Source organism: Heliangelus exortis, chromosome 23 (assembly GCF_036169615.1).
Source record: "Heliangelus exortis chromosome 23, bHelExo1.hap1, whole genome shotgun sequence".
Lineage (NCBI taxonomy): Eukaryota > Metazoa > Chordata > Aves > Apodiformes > Trochilidae > Heliangelus > Heliangelus exortis.
This window is the reverse complement of record NC_092444.1, coordinates 5,055,893-5,075,149: the sequence shown is the minus strand read 5'-3', so window position 1 is coordinate 5,075,149 and position 19,257 is coordinate 5,055,893. Positions and strand designations below refer to the sequence as shown.

The 19,257-nt window shown below is 40.2% G+C and overlaps 1 protein-coding gene across 20 annotated transcripts in view; it reads right to left on the bottom strand.

Moving 5' to 3' along the window:
* The window catches only part of KIF1B (kinesin family member 1B), an 84,124-nt gene that overhangs the window by 8,086 nt on the left and 56,781 nt on the right, over positions 1-19,257 (bottom strand). For 9 of the 20 annotated variants that reach the window (XM_071767126.1, XM_071767123.1, XM_071767128.1 and 6 more), the window contains 17 exons: positions 15,609-15,727; positions 15,081-15,166; positions 14,805-14,934; positions 14,290-14,449; positions 13,584-13,674; positions 12,884-13,002; positions 11,870-11,925; positions 9,163-9,271; positions 8,473-8,539; positions 7,672-7,756; positions 7,309-7,414; positions 2,917-3,031; positions 2,228-2,361; positions 1,640-1,701; positions 965-1,110; positions 507-746; positions 52-123 (listed from right to left, as the gene is read on the bottom strand). In XM_071767126.1, coding sequence (XP_071623227.1) covers positions 52-123; positions 507-746; positions 965-1,110; positions 1,640-1,701; positions 2,228-2,361; positions 2,917-3,031; positions 7,309-7,414; positions 7,672-7,756; positions 8,473-8,539; positions 9,163-9,271; positions 11,870-11,925; positions 12,884-13,002; positions 13,584-13,674; positions 14,290-14,449; positions 14,805-14,934; positions 15,081-15,166; positions 15,609-15,727 — 1,897 coding nt within the window. Of the gene's footprint in view, positions 1-51; positions 124-506; positions 747-964; positions 1,111-1,639; positions 1,702-2,227; positions 2,362-2,916; positions 3,032-5,812; positions 5,840-7,308; positions 7,415-7,671; positions 7,757-8,472; positions 8,540-9,162; positions 9,272-11,151; positions 11,353-11,869; positions 11,926-12,883; positions 13,003-13,583; positions 13,675-14,289; positions 14,450-14,804; positions 14,935-15,080; positions 15,167-15,608; positions 15,728-19,257 lie in introns of all 20 variants that reach the window. The other 11 variants (XM_071767115.1, XM_071767119.1, XM_071767120.1 and 8 more) reach the window with 3 other exon arrangements.

The following is a 19,257-nucleotide window of genomic DNA, read 5'->3' as shown; positions in this document are numbered from 1 at the left end:
AATATATTCCTGTTGTATTACAAATACAGTGTTTTGTACTGCATTATGTACCTTGCAGTCACTGATGCTGTTGTACACCTGGTTGAACTCTCGATTGAAGGTGTGAGTAAGAAGTTGCAGACACTAAGGCAGAAAAAAAATGACATTTAGAGATTAATTTTACATTTAGATTTTCAGAGAAATATGAACACAGAGGCAATTTGCCAAGGCACACTTGGCAGCTCATAAAAGAATAAACAAATGCTAAAGTGCTGTGAAAAATCCCTGGAGAAAACAGGAATTATTACTTACTGAACTACTAATGGAGGAGAATGAGGAACAACCATAGCCAAAGCTATCCACCAGCACTGCCTGGTGAGAATGGATTATTGCACATCAAAATGAAACACACTACTGGATATTCCCTAAGCTGAGAAGTTCATCACTACTCTTTAATAATTAGAAATTCATTGTTAATATTTTCTGACCCCTGAATTTACACCAATGATCCTTCTCTCCAGTAATACCTTGGTGGCCAGCTCCTTCTCCCGATCCACCAGGCTCTCTATGTCAGCTGAGTCGTAGCCACTGCTCTCACTGGGGGTCACAGCACTCTCAAATGTTGTAGTTGAGATCTGAGAGGAAATGCTGGTGGAGGTACTGAGGGTTCCACTGCTCAGACTGGGAGACAGTGAGTCACTCAGAGACTTGGGGATGCTGTCACCGAGCTTTTCACGAAGCAGAAGGAAATGTCGGGTTTTTTCCACCTGGTAAGAAAATCAGTCAGAACCATCTGCCCCAGGATGCTGCCTGTTTTACAGGCACTGGAGTCTTAGGCATTTATTTAAGATTCATATCATTCATAATATTGCATATTAAGCAAACATCTCAGGAGGAAAGTTTACAACGGCACTAGAAGTAGAATCTGCCAAGATTCTGAGCTAAAGATTGTTGGGTGTTTTCTTTCTGCTGTCTCTTGACTCACCTCATGCAGCAGCTCCAGTTTCTCCAGTTCCCACTGATGCTCCAGGATGAGGCTGTCACCCCTGGGCCTCCAGCCTGCCAGGTTCTCTTCTCCTCGCACATATGCCACAGATGTATCCAGGACTTTCCTCCTCCTCCTCTGCATTCCTGAGCAGCAAAACCCAACAAAGGACGTGTTAAAAACACAGTCAGAGGGATGGCACTAAGAAACACTGCAAAGAAACATCTGCAAAGAACCAACACTTCTTCTGTCTGGCTAGAAATATACAAAGCAATGATTGCATTAACAGCAATCACACATCCCAGTGAGATTTGGTTTAGTCCAGCTTTCTTCCTGCATTCAGATATTTTCTGACTGCTATATAATACAAACTCCTGTTCAGTAGGCCTTAAAGGAAAATATACTGATACTACATCAACTACACTGCTTCCAAGTTATCAAGTTTGCATCAGATGTCAGTAATATCTTCTAAAACCAAGAGGAAACTCTACTGCAGCAAAACTAAATCTTATCTGTGCTAGCTTGGTATGGAATGGCTACATTCCACTGCTCCTATGAAACACAGGAACTGCTTCCCATCAGGAAAGAAGTGTTACTTCTGGTCTGCCAATTACATTTTCTGCAATATTTTACTTTACAGCATCTTTATCACTTGAACACCCAGTCACTGCTTACCTGGACTTCCTGTGTCTGCCATTTTGCATAAACTGAGTTCATAGATCCCAGTTACTCGATTGCTGCTCATAAGAAACCAGAGGAAAAAAAAAAACCCAAATTATTTTCTGCAGAAATAAAGTATATTAGCCTTAGGTAAGTAGTCCCCAAACTAGAAGTTTAAGTATAGTTGGTTAGTTAGAACTAAATCTGAATTCTATTCTTGATATAAAATAGTCAGGACAGACTGCAAGGTCTCTAAAAATGGCACTTCCCCAATGTTTCCCACCCTCCTTAGACTCAGAGAGCAATCACTGCAGTAAATTCCAGGTCACAATCAGGGTCATCTGTATACAAGCTTGAAAAATGTTTCTCTCTTCCTAACTCTTCAGTCAGAAGGCTGGAAAATGGGTTGGTAAACACAGAAGCCATCAGTGTTTCATTGCAAAATAAACACAGGTAAGCGTGTTCAAATCCAGAGTGGAGAACTAGGTTGATTTTCAGGGAAGAAAAAAAGGAAAACTAAGCTACCATTCCCTCCATGCCCTCTAAGAGAAAAACCACATGGTAGCATAAAACACCAACACCAGAACTGGCAGCTGAACTTACGAATCTGGAGATTTGGAGTAGCCACTGCCAAAGAGATTGCGAAGTGATCGTGGGGGGGAGATCTTGGCATCTCGTGAGTAAAAGACCATGCAAACATCTTTTGTTATCACAGCAGGCTGGATGCAGTGGTCAAGCTAAGAGAAAACACAGGAATGAATGAGTGGCTGCAGACAGCAATGCCAAGTTTTGCTGCTTCCCTCTTTCAGTGGGACAGCTTTTTGAAATTTGTTCTTCTTCGGGGCTTTGGTGAAGGGCTTTGTATGTGTTTCTCTGAAAGGAAACTGTCAAATTTCTTGATGCATCCTGTGGGTGAAATAATTGTACTACACAAAACACCAGTGCCTTGCATGCAAAGCCAAGAGCTAGGCCAGTGTCTGAACCACTAGCAGTACTGACTTAGCAACATTCACTGATTTAAATGGATTTTCAAATACAAAGATAGATAAAATGAGGCATAAAAGTAAGAAGATCATGAGCTTCACATTTGTCAAGGTATTATTGCCTTGCAACATCAAGATGTTAACTGGGAATGCATTTTTCCACTGTTCTCAGAAACAGAAGAAAGACTTTCACTGGCTTCTGGATTCAAAATCATGTAGTGGAGTAAGTATTTATCTCGGGTACACACTGCCTGCTGTCTTAAATAGTTATATGAGTCAGAAATAAAAAGGAAAGTGTAGGTTTCTAACCTCCAGGTAAGCAGAAAGGGTCATGTATATCTTCTCTCCATATGGTGTCACTCGATTGAGGAGAAGGGAATTATGCAAGGAGCTATCCCAAACTGCTTCAAACCGATAGAAAGTCCTGGAAAAAAGTAGAGTGAGAGCTCAGTAGTAAGTGTTCTGCAGCCCTCTCATCAGTCAGGGCAGAGCATCACTTCCTTCACATCACCCACTATGACTGGTATTGATCTCAGTAGTTTAGATAACAAATACTTGAAGCAAAGACCTTCTCTCCTTTCCTAAGCTGGCTTTCTTCTACCTCAAATAGTGTGGCATAAAAGACCATTGCCTGTTATTAAAAAAACCCCTCATCTAGAGGAAAAAAAAGAGGGAATACAGAAGAGAACAAAAGCTGTCATAGCACTACAGGGAAGTCAGCATTGAAGAACAGTGTTTCTGAACAGACAGAACACTCCTCTCTATTGCTTCAGATACAATTCAACCCAGCTGGACCTCCAAAATACATGGGAAGATTCTATTTTATAAGGAACATGCATTCTACACTATGTTTCAGGACTAGCATATAGTAACAGAAGAGAACCCTCTAATACTTTGCCATATAAACCCAGCAGCACCTGATAGCAAATCAGGATGCTTGATAGGCAGGGTTAAGACCTACATTCCAGTGATAAAGATTTCTTTCCAGTTTCCTACTAGCTTCCAGCAAAAACTTGCAAATCTAACACCAACTTTTGTAAGATGTTTCTCCATTTTGGTACATGGAAAGGAAAAAGCTGGAGGCTCCCTCACTTCTCCCCCCAAAAGCAGGGAATTTCAAGTAAAAAGTGAGAGACAGAATGATACAAAGGTCAGCTAAATCATCAGCTCTAGAGTCACCACATCACTCTCTCCTCTCTAACAAGGGCTCAGGGAAATGAGCTCTCTCCTTTCTCACATGTAGAGACTGATTCCACAGAGGTTCCTTTGGAAAGAAGTCCTTATACCCTTACTCAGGAATACCACACCCTTTGCAGCTTTCTACACTGGTAACAGAAAAAGAAGGCATTAATTTTTCATCACTTCCATATAATTTCCCTCCCAAATCCCCTTGCTGTTGAGGTTTTTCCATCCCATTTTAATTCCTAATGATGTGGTACTAAAAGCAAGGAAGTGCTTCATGTATATTATTTTTAAAAGAAGTTGTATCTCTAAAGAGCTTCTATACTAATGCCCAAGGCCAACTCAGAGAAATAAAAAACCAAACTGAAGACAAATGACAAAAAGCAGGGTGTGGGTAGAATGAGGAAATAACAAAAAGCAAACCAAAAAGAAACATGAGGCAGCCTAAGAGCAGACATATCAGAAAGAAAGAGTTTGGATCTCAAATGGAGTTCTAAAGAATTCCCTTTTCCTGATACCAATTACTCAATTTTGAGCTAAAACACTGACACACCATCAACTATGTAGTCAAGTAATACAACTTGAGAACACTGCTAAATACTGTTTTCATTTGAAGTAGCATACTTAAGAAATTACTTCCAAATGTCTTGCTTCTATTAAAAATGCTACAGAGAAAAATACTCTAAAGGTTCAAGTAGCTTCAAAAGCACTCTATGTAATAATCCTTATTTAAGTTAGATTAGTCAAACAACACAGGTTATCCTCTAATCCTTTAGAAACCTGTGTTGAGTCTCTATGTTTTCATCTTTCATCATGCCTTAGGAATTGAAATCAAGTTTTTTAACTCCTGGCAAGCTCTACATCTACAGTCTGGGTGGAAGGAGGAGTAAAATCTGGTTCTCCATAGATGGGGAAGCCCCTGAATCAGCTCTGCACAATTGCCACACATGACTTCTCCTGAGGAGAGAACAGAGGTGTAAATGTTCATGAGTGCAGAACTAAATGTTCCTCTTTAGAAAAATGATGGGGTTTGGATTACCACCAAGCTGCAGTCAAACACAGCATCCAGACAGTTACTCCACTGGATTTTGTCTATCTGGGAAATTAAGATATCCACAGAACTGCCTGATCAAAGCAGAACTTGCTATAATAGTTAGAGAGGGAGGCAAAAAACAGAAGTGAGCAAACTTCTTTCAGCACAGCCAGCAGAACAAGGAGGAAAAAGGAGCACAGAACAAGCAAAGCAAAGAGAGAACCAGGAGAAAGGCACCAGTGCAGTGTCACAACTGATTGTTCAGGGGATGTTAATTTTAGGGAAAGGTGGTGCACTGAGAGCACTGAAGACTTAGCAAGTCTTCCCTTTTTCAAAGAGGCAGAACAGAGAAAGAGTGCAAATTGTCCCAGATTGTGCAGCCTGGCTGTGAGCCAGGCTGGAGGGTGAAAGAGGAATGTCAACATGTCTCACTTCTCTGCCAGCTGGTAAACTAAGAGGTAGCTGGTTAAATCCCAGATGCAAATCCAAAAGAGCAGAGGTTGAATGCCAATCACATGGCAGCCACTGCTTTTTGTTCAGTGCAATTCTGAGCTGGAATTTCAAGTAACCTCATCATTCAGTCCTTGATTTGGTACTTCAAACACTGCAAGCATCAGGGAGTCAGAGACAGTAAGAAATTCCAAGTTTAGTTCTTTGATACAGAACAAAGGGAAAAAATAACAAGGGCTACAAATAGGGACTATATTCTGATGGCCTATTTTGACAAGTGGGAAGACTGAACAAAGGAAGCTCTCTCTTACATGGGAAGGAAAGTTTACCCTTGGAAGTCCCCCACTGAACTGTAGAACAATAAAACCCTGGCACAAAGGAGGAGGAAGGACACAGACATACTACTTCTGGAAGAGCTTAGAGGGGTGCTAACAGACTTCAGTAAAAGCTAAAAGGGAAGTGGCAGCAACACAAATGGGACATAAAGCATTCTGTTTTCAAGAATCTTTATGTAGCAAACAGAAAGCAAACAGAAAATACCTAGGCATATCCTTATCAAGAAAGAGCCTGTAAAAACATAGAAAGAGCTTCAGTTAGTGCAGCCAAGAGCAGAACAGAAAAGCAACAGCTGAGAGGAACAGAAGAAGTGGACTTAAAAAAACATAAACAAACAAAACATCAAAAAAATCACAACCAAACAAAAGAAAAACCAAACACCAACCAGAAAACAAGTCTGCAGACAATGAGCAAACATAAGACATACCCCTCACCAGGGCTTCACCCACTCCACCCTGCCAGGGACTCATCCCACAGATTAAACCTTGGCATTCTGGTAAGAAATGGTCAAGGTTCCACTCACACTCATCCTTCATCCAAGTGGCCCACCTGACACAAAACTACAGAGCAATATAGGAATTCCTTGAAATTGCTGGAGAACAGAAAGTAAAGGGTTTTCCAACTGCAAATTCAACAGTACCAGACTGGGAACCAGCACCAGCCCCCTGATGTTCCAGTTACACTGATCCATTAACTCAAATACATTAAAATCCAAATGCCCACTGCTCAGTGGGAGGCAAAGAATAACTGCAAACCCCCTGTCCCTGTCTGCATGCACAGACACCAGGTGGCAGAGGACATTCAGTTGGTGGGAGCAGTGTCCTGAAGCCACCTTTAATACCCCAATGGTCTCTGAAGTCCAGGACTCTGGAGAAGGAACATTTCAGGGTCTGGAAGGATATTGCCTCCAGCCTTCAGCAGCTGCAGAAGGGATGGGCTTGAAAACCACCCCTTCCCCTCTGGAAACACTCATTCAGAGTTAAATTTCAGAGATATTCCTGCTTTGCACCAGCTAAACAGAGGCAGGGAGTGGTCAAGTGACTTGGCTGATGTCAGAGCAGGGAGAGGCTGTGTCTCTGCTCCTGCCCTTTGTTGCAGTGACTGCAGCAGAACAATGTGAGTCTGCCTGATCTGCACAGCAACACAGCCCAACCAGGAGACACAGCCAGCCAGAAACCCCTCAGACAGAGGCCCTGCTGTTGCCCAAATGACTGCAGTTACATGGAACAGACACCCCAATTTGTGATACATCTGTATAAATCCACAAATTATGAAGTTTCAGTTACAAAGCATGGCTCTTGCTTAAATTGCCACATGCTTGCTCCAGGATTAATACAGTTATGGACACAGCCAGAAATACATCCCCTGAGATTACCCTTGGATTTCAGTGCTGTATTCTAGCAACAAATCTTGATGTCTGGTTCAAAGTTCTGGGTTAAATTCTGACCCTCCCTTAAGCTGCTCCTTTCCATCCTCTGTGGTGCTTACAAATGGAAAGTAACACACAGTATCAAGAAATCCTCCAGGCAGACCAACAACTTCAGCTTTACAACAAGTAGAGTAACACTCATTATCTCTATTCCCAAGGAATTCTACATTTAATAACCAGCAACATTCTCAGCTTTCCAAACAACCTGCTAATACCTCAGAGGCCAAAGAAATTTTAGATTCCTGTGAGAGTGGTTGCTTTATTCACTTACCTATTGGAGCTGTGGGAGGACTTCAGGTATTTTGCAGAGATAATGTTCAAAGACAGAATAGCATCCACAGCAGCTTCATCTACCTCTGCTTTACTTCTTATGCGACCTGAAAAAGCCAAGAGGGGAAATTAATTAAAACAAAACCTGAAGAACAGAAGGAATTTGTTTTCCTAGATACCACTTCAGACTATGTGATTAACAAGCAGCTGGCAAGTGGAGGCTGCAAAACTTAAGCTTTTCCCTCAGAATCTTTTTCAAAATCTTCCTCTCCCAGCCAAAACTCATGAAGATGACAGAATCTGATACAAGGAGAAATTACCATAATTCTTCTTCCTTTACAATAGCAAACCAGAGGATACTCACCAACAACCAGCTCTCTCACATCTTTCCAGTGCAGCTCACTGCCCTTCTCATGGATAATGGTGACTGTGATTCTACGCTGGATTCCCTAAGAGAGTTCAAAACCAAAAAAGACACTGGTGAAGTATTCTCACAAGCACACTACCATCATCTGTGTTGCACTTACACTGTAAAAATGAAGCAAATACCATTATTAAAATCAGTCTTTAACTGTTAACAAACACCTATGTTTTCCAGGGCCCAAAAATTACCTTAAGATGATAAATTTATTCTCATATGTAACAAGAATTACACTTCTCCCTCCTCAATCCAAAAAGGCAGAAATTTTAACCTAAAATAGTCCTGAAATTGTTGCTATAGTCTTTAGATACTATTAAGGATTGCTACATCAGCATTTGTGATTAAGTAGAGGCATTTAAAATGCACTGAGACATGGTCATTGTTTGGATCTGTCTTACAGCCACATTCAATGAGAAAGAACCAATACAAGTGAGTGCACATGAGCCTTCTTTGTTCTTGGTGGAGATGCCAGAGACCACTGAAGGCATAAATCTGGTCCTAAAGGTTCCTGTTTTTAAAAGGCTTTCATCTTTTAGGAGTGGGATGCACACTGATAAGCAAACACCAATATACTGGGGGCCAAACATATTCTTCTCACAGCCCCAGACTAAGCACAGCCTGGAAGGGGGCTGACCCTACAGCTATGGGAAAGCAGAACACACAAAAGATGCAAAATCCAGCCAGTAGCTTTCTAAACCCCCCCCCCCCAGATGAAACTTGCTGTTCTACAGCCATCAGGAGTACCTGGTGAAGCAGGAATGTCCCCTGGCAGGGCAGGCCCCCAGTGTGGTCCACAATAGCAGGAATATACCTGTGAGAGACAGTGAAATCAGCAGCCAGGAAAGGTGTAACAGCACAGGAACTGTGCTCTGCATTCTCCTGCCAACAGTTATCCCTCCACAGAGTATCTGAAGAAGTGAGAGTGTTTCTGCTGACTCTCAGACTGGACTCAAGTGCACCACAGTATCAGTGAAATACAGAAGTACCACAGACTGTACTCCCAGGACTAGAAAACTCTGTGGAGCTCAAGTCTCAAAATAATCCCTAGAGATCTGTCAGGGGAAAACCTTCTCTGTAAGAGGTGAATGTAAAACAGTGCCTGCTAGATGACTTCTGGGGCATAAAGACAAATAATCTCAACTCATGGCCTATGTAAGGGAAGCTTTGCCAGCTCCTGTTAAGCTGCTAAGCACAGGCTTTAAGAGTGGAAAAGTTATTTCAAGGGTGAAAGGATTTCATGCTGGCTCTTCAGTCCCCTCCAGTAGGGACCACAAACACCAGCAGAATTTATACAACAGGCTGGTATAAACCAGGCTCAATCACCCAATAGTGACTGCTCAACATCAACCATGTTTGAACAGAACAAAGGGGAAAAAAGATCAAAATGCCATAAACCACTGTGCTTGAAACACAGAAGATGAATAAAGTACTTACTCCCCTGTTGGCTCCAATTCACTGATCTCAAACCACACGAGGAGGTCATACTTGCTCACACTCTGGCCCAGGCTTGGTTTGCTCATAGTATTTAGCTTTGTGGCTGGCACTTAAAGAAAGTAAATAAGGGAAGAAGAAAATTATTTACAAAGACTGAACAAGGGCTCATAAAAACATGTAATTTCAGTCATCCTATGTGTTCTGTGTAAAAAAGATCACTTTTTTTCCAGTGAAAATGATGCTGCTTACAGCAATCATTATTTCTCAAAGCATTGGTTTTTAAATCTAAGTTACTGGATTTAAAAAAAAGTTAAAAAACAAAACAAAAATGTAGCCAAAATGCTTGTAAAATATATAGCCTCTCTAGGCCCACAGAAACAAGTTGCTCAACTGTGAATGGCTTACCAGTCTGTGATGTAGAATTGCTTAGGTCTGTTCACCTTCAAAATTACTCACCAATAAAGTATATTGCCCCTTCCTCACACAAGAAAAAAATTAAATTAAAATTAGAGATTTTAAAGCTGCAGACTTCACTTCATGTTATAAATTGCTTATGTCCTGTACCAGTTTAGATAAAAGAATGTGTTATGTAAAGAAGGCTGAACAAGACTTATTCCAGAGCCACAATCCTAGCAAAGTATGTTTCTGGGATTAGTGATTACTACTGCATAGATCCTCTCTAATTTCTTTCATAGAAATGAAGGTATAAACTATGTTGAAAATACAGTGGGGTAACTGAAATCCTAGAAATAACCTGATGTTCTTCCATGCATACTTACATCACACCTCTTAGCTATTTATTGCATGACTTCTCTCATATGTTCACTCACTTAATTTCTGGAAATGGGAACATTTAAAAGCTCAGTTCCTGTGTACTCTTGACAGGTATTTTTCTAAGTCTGCAATTGATTTTCCATTTTTCTCTCCTTTCAAATACTAACCTTATTGCTTTTATTAAGCCAAATAATTATCCTGCCTTCTAGCCTCTCCAGCCCCATTCTTCCTTTGCTCAAGTGTTCTTTAGGTTCCCCTGCTGTCACACACCTGTGTATCCTTCAGCTTCCACCATGACTTAATTTCTCAGGCATTGGAATTATACAACAGTCTCCAGTTAAGAAAAGATCCTAATAGGTGTGCTTCTGTAGCCTCATTTGAAAAAGAAAATGTGAACCCTGTTTCTTCTCTGTATAAAATAGCAGCTACCTCAGAGGAATCAGTTTTTACAGCCCTACAATTCATCATGCTGGGTATCAAGCTTCAGTGTCACCATTTACCCTTCCCATTCAGTACTCAGGGTACTCACTCTCTTATACCCATCACACCATGCACATGAACTCATTACAACTGGACCCAATGCTGTTGATGGCAAGAGGAGCATCAATCACACAAGTAACTCAAATTTACTGCTAAGAGAGAAACTCAGAAGCAACAGAAGAAAAAAAATAACAAAAAGACATTTAACCAAACATGAAAGCTGGGTCTAGAAGTTCTCAAGGACTTCCAGTGGCCTAATTGATAACCAGAGTGTCTTCTTTTCTGTCTTTTTTTTTTTTTTCTCTCAACAGAACAGGATACAAACATCAGCAAGGAATATCAGTGTTAGTGGCAAAAGGTGAGCAAAGAGGAAACCTATATAGAACACAGCAGGGTGTTCCCTCTACAGCTACCTGACTTTTCATATGCTCATCCCAGTCTCACAAAACCAGGTGCAGAACACACATAGAGAAAAAAAAATCACAAGGTCCTGGAAGTTTCAGGGACCAGATCCAGTGACATACAAAAGACCCTGGGATACCTAGCACACTACAGGCTCTATATGGTTTTCCCTGCCATAGCCATAAACTTAAACACAGAATCTTGCTCCATGACCACAACCATGGCAGTTTCTAGTTCCAAGAATCCTCCATGTCAAAGGTAAGAAAAAAGAAATCCTGAAGCCCGTTTTGGAACTACTTCTACATCTACCACAGATCAAATTTGGCTACTAACCATCTCGTTTAGGAGCCCGCTCACTCTGACAACTGGGAACAGGCAGAAAGAGAAAAGGTGGCAGCTGGTCAGCTCCATCCTGGAAAGCAGCCACAGCAGAGGATGCAAGCACGTTGGCATGCTCGGAGAGTGTGTTCAGCACATGCACGTTTACATAGCCAGACATAAGATACCTAATCAACTCAATTTTTCTTTCATGGTCTGCAAAGGGAATGGAAGACATACACACAAAAAAAAAAAAAAAAAAAAAAAAAGGATGGTAGAAACATGCAGGTGAGAGAAAGCTCAAGACAGAGGAAATAAAAGGTGAATCGAAATAAACCACAAAAAAGTTCAGCGTGCATTATTAGAATTAAGCAAAGAAAACTAAGGGTTATTTCAACAAGACTGACTCACTAAACAAGAATGTTAGAGAGCAAAAAGATGGAGTGGTTAATGAATAAGCAAATTTCCAGTCAAGTGCTCAGTAAGCACATAAAGAGCCAGATCTCATGGAATAAAATCAACACATGGGGAATGCAATTCTATCCTGCACTTACTGCAAGAGGAGGTTGGAAAGAACACATAAAAAAAAGCAGTAGAGCCACCAAAGATACATCAAATGCCCTTTGCAACATTCACTCCCATCTCTTGGTGTCCTGAGTAGCTTAAGAATACACCACAACCTCCATTTTCATCAGCAGAGATGGGATGTGCAGAATTAGAGAACTGTTCTCACCTGGCTTTGAGAGTGGCATAGGGGGAGGAAAGTATCTGCGGGACTGCTGTGGAGGGCTGGAGAGAAATGAAAGGAGTTATAAGTATGGAGGTGGCTAAACTAAAAAAATATACAAATACACACACATGCATGTCTGTATATGTGTTCCAATAATGTCCTTCCATCCATTTTTGTCTCTAATAATATCCTCACAATGCTCTCAAGTGAGGTAAATATCGTTTGTCTGAAAAATGAGTGGACTCAGCCCACTTTACAGACCAACCATGCCCCTTTTCTATTTTAACAAATATTTTTTACTGAAACCTAGGATTAATTACAATTTCCAACTGCACTATTTCCATTTTGCACTGAAAATTTAAGCAAACTAAGCATTTCCCCAAAATAACTTTAGGAAAAGGAACAAGTCCCGGCTGGTATTTCCTCTTACAACCAGCATGTGCTTCCTCTTTGCAGCTGCTGCCTGCAGCAGGAAGGCTAAACAGGCCAAGCAATCCAGAAAAAAGCCTCTTCCCTAAAACTTTGAAGTAGACAGGACTAGGTCCTTTCCCTGATTCCCAAAATTAAAATGCCCAGCAGCTTTAGAACCAGTATGTCAGAAGGTTTCAAGCCTTTCCTTTTTCCTTTAATCTCTCTTCTTTTGTCACCCTACCTGGTGGCTACCAGGCCACTTGTCCTGAGGGAACACTGCAGATCTTGGAGCAACTCTGAAGCTTTACCAGAACTCACTGAGATCAGCACTGAAGTTCTGGGTGCAGTGTTCTACCACCACAGTGTTTCTAGGGTGGATGCTGCTGTATTGGCAAATCAGCTTTCCATCTTTGAGATGGTGGAAGAATTCCATCACTCACTACAAGACATCCTACACTGGATAAACAGGCACTCAGATCAGTCAGGAATCCTGCTCGTGAGGGTGTGGTTATCTAATTTTGGGAGTATGAAAAATTACTGCCTGAACCTCAGAGCTAAACTGAGCCTGATCCCAAACAGTCTTTATGCCAGAGCAGTGAGTGATACCTGTTGAGATCCTGTCCTTGGAGATGGAGAGGATGCTGCTGATAATGTCCAAAGACTTCAAACACAATAGGCTTTGTTTTGATGTACTCCACAAATGATTCTGTCACTTCCACAGCAATCTATTTGGCAAAGCAAAGAAAATAAAATATTTCCTTTTTTGTATGTTTCAAGTGCGAATTTTAAGAGTCTGTATATTTCATATGGTCTTGGGCCACTGACAGTAAAAGTAATTGCATTCCTGTTTGGTTTGTGCATTAATTTTATTCTCTTTTATCAGAGAAAATGAAAGCCTCAATATCAGGCATTTTAAGTATGAGAAGAGGAGGCTACATGTAACCAAAGAATTACACAGTTCACAAAAATAGATATATTCAGTTCATCTGAGATCATGAACACTGCTATTCACATATATTTCATTTCCCAAATTCTAGACTGTTTTCATTGAACATCCTGGAAAGGAAACAGAAAATTCAAAGGCAGGAAGTAGAGGTGAAAGAGAAGAGTTAAATCTGCCAAAGAATCATCCTGTATTTTGTTCTCCACTGGGGATTACATCATTCACCTGGTCACTCCTTATACTATTGATCCTTAATTCCCCTTTTCCCACTTTCTAGTACACCTCCATGAGTTTAACAAGAGGGATACATACAACTCCTAGAGCTAAAACTCATGTAGTTAAAATTCCTGGAGTTTTACTTACGTTCTGAACGTGGTAAAACCCAAGGGGAGTCCCTCGACCATTGTTTTTCAGAGGTTCTGTTGAGAAAGCTTCATCATGTCGATGTAAAAAGCTTGAAAAAAATAAAACCAAACAAAAAATAAACCATCACAGAACAGCTCAGTGAATATTGCTGTGCTGTGAACTTAACACTAAAAGAAAGTCACAAATTTATTCTGCTAGCACCTTACAGGGAATTGAGTGATGGTGTGAAGCTAAGAAAACCCTGGTCTTTGTGACAATGATTCTTTTGCTTGTTTTGTCTTTCTTAGTCTCATTTTTCTGCCTTTCTTTCTCTTAAAAACCTAATCCAAAGAACATTTTCACTTGAGAGCTACTGGTTTACTCAAGTGTCATAAATCTTTCATTCCAGCTAGGCATATGTACAATCTACTATGGAATTTTTCACATTAAAAGCCATTGTCAAGCAAAACCTTAAGATCTCTATGACAAGAAACTTAAGAGTCTGTTCTGAATTTTAATTCCTTTCTGCAAAACTTTATTCCTTAACACCATGCTAACACAGCAAGTACTGCTCATAACAGGAATTCCAGTAACAAGGTAGTTTTCTCTGCTGTACCACAGTGCCAGAGATTTCAAAAGGGCTCAATTAGACCTTCCATCACCCACTATCAATTCACTCTCTCAAACCATTCATTGCCTGTTTTAAGTAAGGACAAATTCTTACTTGAACTGGCAGAAAATATCAGCATATTCAGGCAGGATGCCACTGGCCTGGAGCACTGTCACACGGAAGGTGAACACACTGCCCAGTTTCAAGTGATCACCAATTTCCTCAGTGAGTCCTTCCATAGTCATCTTTCCATCCAAAGTGGCTGACTTCAGGTCTTAAGGAGACACAAACATCCCACATGAAATAACTTTCTTCTTTTCTTTTTTTTTCCTTTTTTTTTTTTATCTTAAAATATTTCTTCAGGCAATATTTTTTTGTTTGTTTGTTTTCCTTTGAAACCAAATTATTTGCCAATAATCAAAAGATCAAAGTATCCAAGAACAGTTTTTCTGCATGGTTATTCAAGCCAAGCTCCAGCTTGTCTTGGTTACACATCTATAATGTAGATTGTGACACCCCTCCCTACCCATAATATTCTTGAAAGGACACTCAGAACCTCTTTATTACTTACTGAAAGCATCCCAGATTTCCTGTAAGTTCTCCAAAACTCCCAGGTATTTCTTGCTTACCTAGCTCATTCATTCTGTTCATCTCCTCTGGAGGAGTGGTAACCTCTGAGTTCTGTCCTTGCCCTTCCACAATTCTTAATTCTTCCAGTGACAGTCCAGATCGAGTCATTGCAACTGAAGAAAAATCATTCTGAAAAATTAAATGAAGCTGCATGTAACAGACTCCCACAGGTTCTGGTTTTGCCCTCCCCTTCTTCTCCTGCAATACTTATTCTTTATTTAGAATCACAAACTACTGCACTCAAAGCAGCCCAATGCAATTTAAAGACTTCTTACCTTGTCAAAGTACTCGTTGTCAAATGAAATTTTAGCTGTGCCAGACTGTCGAATACCAGACCCATAATCTGGGGCTTCTTCATCAGCTGAAAAACAGAAAAAAGAAAAAGATGAGGAGCAGGAAAAACTCTCAGAGTCCACAAAGCAGAAAAGGTCCAGTTCCAGTCATACAGTAATAGATTAGAATAAGTGCTGGAAAAAGTCATAGCAGAAATCTACCCATCATGAACTTAAGGGTGGAAAACAAGCCAAGCTATGAAGCTTCACCATGGAGACATTTTAGAGAATTTTAAATGCAGAACAACTCACTTTTATTATTTAGTTTCTTCTGATTAAGAGTATAAAACATGACTCACATCAGTGAAAACATTTCAAAAGCGAGTTTATAATAAATAAAAGTGTTCCTTGCCCCAGTAAAACAATTCAGATTTGAGTGCAGGAGAAAAGAGCTGATTTGTTTGCCTGGTGTTAAAAGCTGCAGCTCTGCACAGTTACCCAAAGAGATGTAAAGGTCTCAGAGTGCCTCACCTGCTATTGCTTGCACTGCCACTCGCAGAAACCCTCTCACTTCTCCTTTCTCACTGACAACAGCAACTCTGTGAATCAGAGGCACTGGGTACAGCAGATTGCTCAGGTATACAAATGCTCTGGTAACAGGAAGGAAAGAAAACACAAACAGTGTTAGGCAACCATCTGCAAAAGCAGACTGCAGTGTTTGGTTGGCTATTGGGAGGCTCAGCTCTTCAGACAATCTACTTGGTCAGCCCTGCACTGTGGCCCTGGCCCAGACTGCACCCAGGGCTCTGCAGCCAAGGGAAGCCACAAAATGCTTCTAACCAGAGTCCACTGGAGACACAGGGCTTGGATTAGTGAGTTACAAAACATGAAGGAGACCATTTAAGATGATGGCTTCATAAAAGGTAATTTTAGATGCACGACAGTTGTAAATGGAGCTGTTAGCAAGATGGTAGAAGTTGACTAAGGAACTACTGGTTCTAAAGAATTGTTTAAATTTTCCACCCCACGAGAATAGTCTGAAATTAAAAGGGAATTGATCTACTGTGTTTGCACAGCCTCAAATGTTTTACTAAACATACAGAAACACTCTTTAAAACAGACTGACTGAATGTTTTTGCTCTTCTACATCCATTTGGTAACACTGTATACAGAATAATCAGAAATCTCCAAGAAACCTTAAGTCAGCTCTTAGATTTCTTGGAAGATTCACTGAGTGTACAGATAGTGGAAGACTGACAGTCTTCACAGCTAAGTATCTTTAGGAGTACTATATTTACTTGTCTTTAAAAAAGTATAATTAAAAAAACCTAAACATGACCACAAAAAAAGCAAAAAGCATTTTTGCTTTTTTACTCTAGAGCAATCACTTATAAATTGCAGTTTATACCAGGAAATGCAGAATTTAGGCCAAGTACTGGATGATTCTGCTAGACACTAACTTATAAAGTTACTTATGAGCAGGGTCTATTTTAGAACAGTAAGTTAACATGTTTTATCATACAGATATTTAATTACAATTTAATTAGTGATATTAAATTATTTCACTTTTTTGCAATACATTGCAAAGTTCTTAAAACACCACACTTCCTTCTAATTAGCTTAGGCATAACTTTAAATGTTGAGAAGCCTAACAAGACAGGTAAAGAAAGAATGGCTCTCAACAAGGGGAAAAGAAATGGATTTATTTCCTAAGTGAGCTGTTTCAGAGTTCAGAAGACTACTGAAATGCATGCAAGTTTAACCAATAATTTTAGCAGTCACAGAATTTAAAGTGACTAACCAATTATGTAGGTAATTATTATGAACTTATGCATATTAGATTATACTAAACACTGGTAATTTGTTTAACTGGATTTCCTTCTTGAAGTCCTTCTCATTAGTCTTTATTATTAAGTACAATTAATGTCTCAAATTTTAAACTATTATTGTTTAATATTCATAAGGAAAGCCCATCATGACAAAAGAGGACTGATGGAGAAATAAAGATGTTCACTGCCTTTGGAGACATCTGTTGTAGAATTTGTTCCAGGAACCCTGCAAGATTGATCCAAACTCAATTCCCTGTGACACAGCTAAGGACCAAAGTCAGAAAAGGAAAGAGTTTCTCCTTGGGTTCACATGCCTGCTCCCAGAATGAATGGATTCTCTTGAAATGACAAGGTAGTCAAACAGGTGTCAGTTGCAAACCAAAGAGACAAAAATAATACGACTGAAAAAAAATGAAGAGGTGACAAAATGCAATAGAGAATGATTAATAAGTTGATAAGGGTAGCAAAACAAAATATGAAGAAAACCATACAGCAAAAGAATAACTTCAACATAACACTTGACTAAGATTAGGATCTAATTCCTTTTCAGTCTGCTCCAAAGCAAGGTAAGCACTGATAAAGCAGGGAAAGGGTGGAAAGACTAAATTTAAAGTCACAAATTGGGAAACTTAATTCTTTTTTTCCCCATTTTCATTTTTAGCTTTGAAATTTCAGGTGGTGCTCATTTGAGAAAGCAGCATCCCACTGTGAAAGAAAACAGCTCTTTTATGGAGCAATATTGCCTTCCAGTGCTGTTCCATCTGCTTCATCCCAAATACCAAGTTAGGAGCAGATTAAATTTTAAGGTTATGCTCCTTCTCTTCCCACTCCCCAAACATCCCCTATGCAAGTGTCCCCCTGCACCTTAGCCCAGCAGACTGAAAGGGGGTGCTGCATTAGCAGAAAGATTGGTGAGGTAAAATGGCATAGTCACAACAGAACTGGAAATGAAATTTAACAAACACAATTTAAAAAAAAAAAAACCAAAACGCAACATCAAAACAAAACCAACAGAACTCAGAATGGTGACGCAGATTTTTAAAATAAACACATCAATTCCAGATTGAAATTCAATATCCCATAGTCCTCTCCCACCTCCCTTAAAAATGTAAAAGATTCTACGAAAAAGAATCAGCCTAAAAGACAGCCAAGCATGCCAGAAGAGATGGCTAAAGGGACCAGCTCTTTTTTCCTTTTCTTTAAGAGTTATAGTACAAATAAAAGACAGCCACAGCACAGAAAGAGTAAAAAAAGAAATCCTGTGATGCCCGAGGAGTTGGATAGCTACATGATCAACTTCTCATCCTCTCCTTTGTCACCTGGACTCATTATTGCTGATGAAATAAATTGTGCTCAAGAGAGTATCTATGTAGATGGACATCCCCTCTGATACTTGCAAGTCATGCTGCTCAAAAGTAGAATTCTCCTGCTGGAAGAAACTGAGGAATCAAAATAGTTTCTACTCAGTGGTGCTAAAACAGACTCACTGCTTTCTGCTGACAGAATTAGCACAATGGAACAGGAATAGAAACAGAAGAGAAACCAACAACTGGGAAAAAGTCATTCAGCTGTCTGCTCAGAGGTAACACAAGCCAGGTTTCATGCCTCAGCACAATTCACAGCCCCAGAAGAGTTCCCCAGAATGTGCAGCCCAGGTGGCTCAGGCTGGGACCCAGAACTGCTGCAGCTTCATCTGCCTGTCTATAACAGAGCTCAGTGTTCTTCATACACAGAAATGGGAAGCAAGTTGTGGAATTGCCTGGAAGCACAATGTTATTATATACACTGTATTTGCTCAGCTTGTGTTGTGCTTCCTGAAGAGTTTGGAATGAACAGCTCAACTTTTTCCCAAGCACTGAAGGTCCAGTTCTGAAGGAACACCCACAACAGCAGAACATGCCAAGTATGCCAGCAGTGTCACAAGGAAGCAGCCCTAGCCACTGAGCCAGCACACAGATGCTTTAACTGGCTGACAGGCACTTCCAAACCAGTTAAACTGGCTTTCCCAAACTGACTCCTGTGGACCAGATTAACCTGAAAGAATTTAATTTTATAAAACACACTATCAGACATTCTGCATACAGGCACAAATTCACAGTGATCAAAGAGGACTCATGCAATTTCTTGAGCCTTTAGTAACTGTAATTTTCATTTCAAGACTACATCAAAGAAGCTCCAGGTTTCAGTCACAGCTTGTAAATCGGTCCACTAAAGACAAAGAATGAGGTTAAACAATACTGCTAAACTCATCTAAAAGCTTGAGAAAAGACTGACAAAATCAGTCCCTTGTTCTTACAAATAATGCAGTCAAGTTTCCTGGAGGAAACTGCAAAGAGATCCCCCCTTCCTGA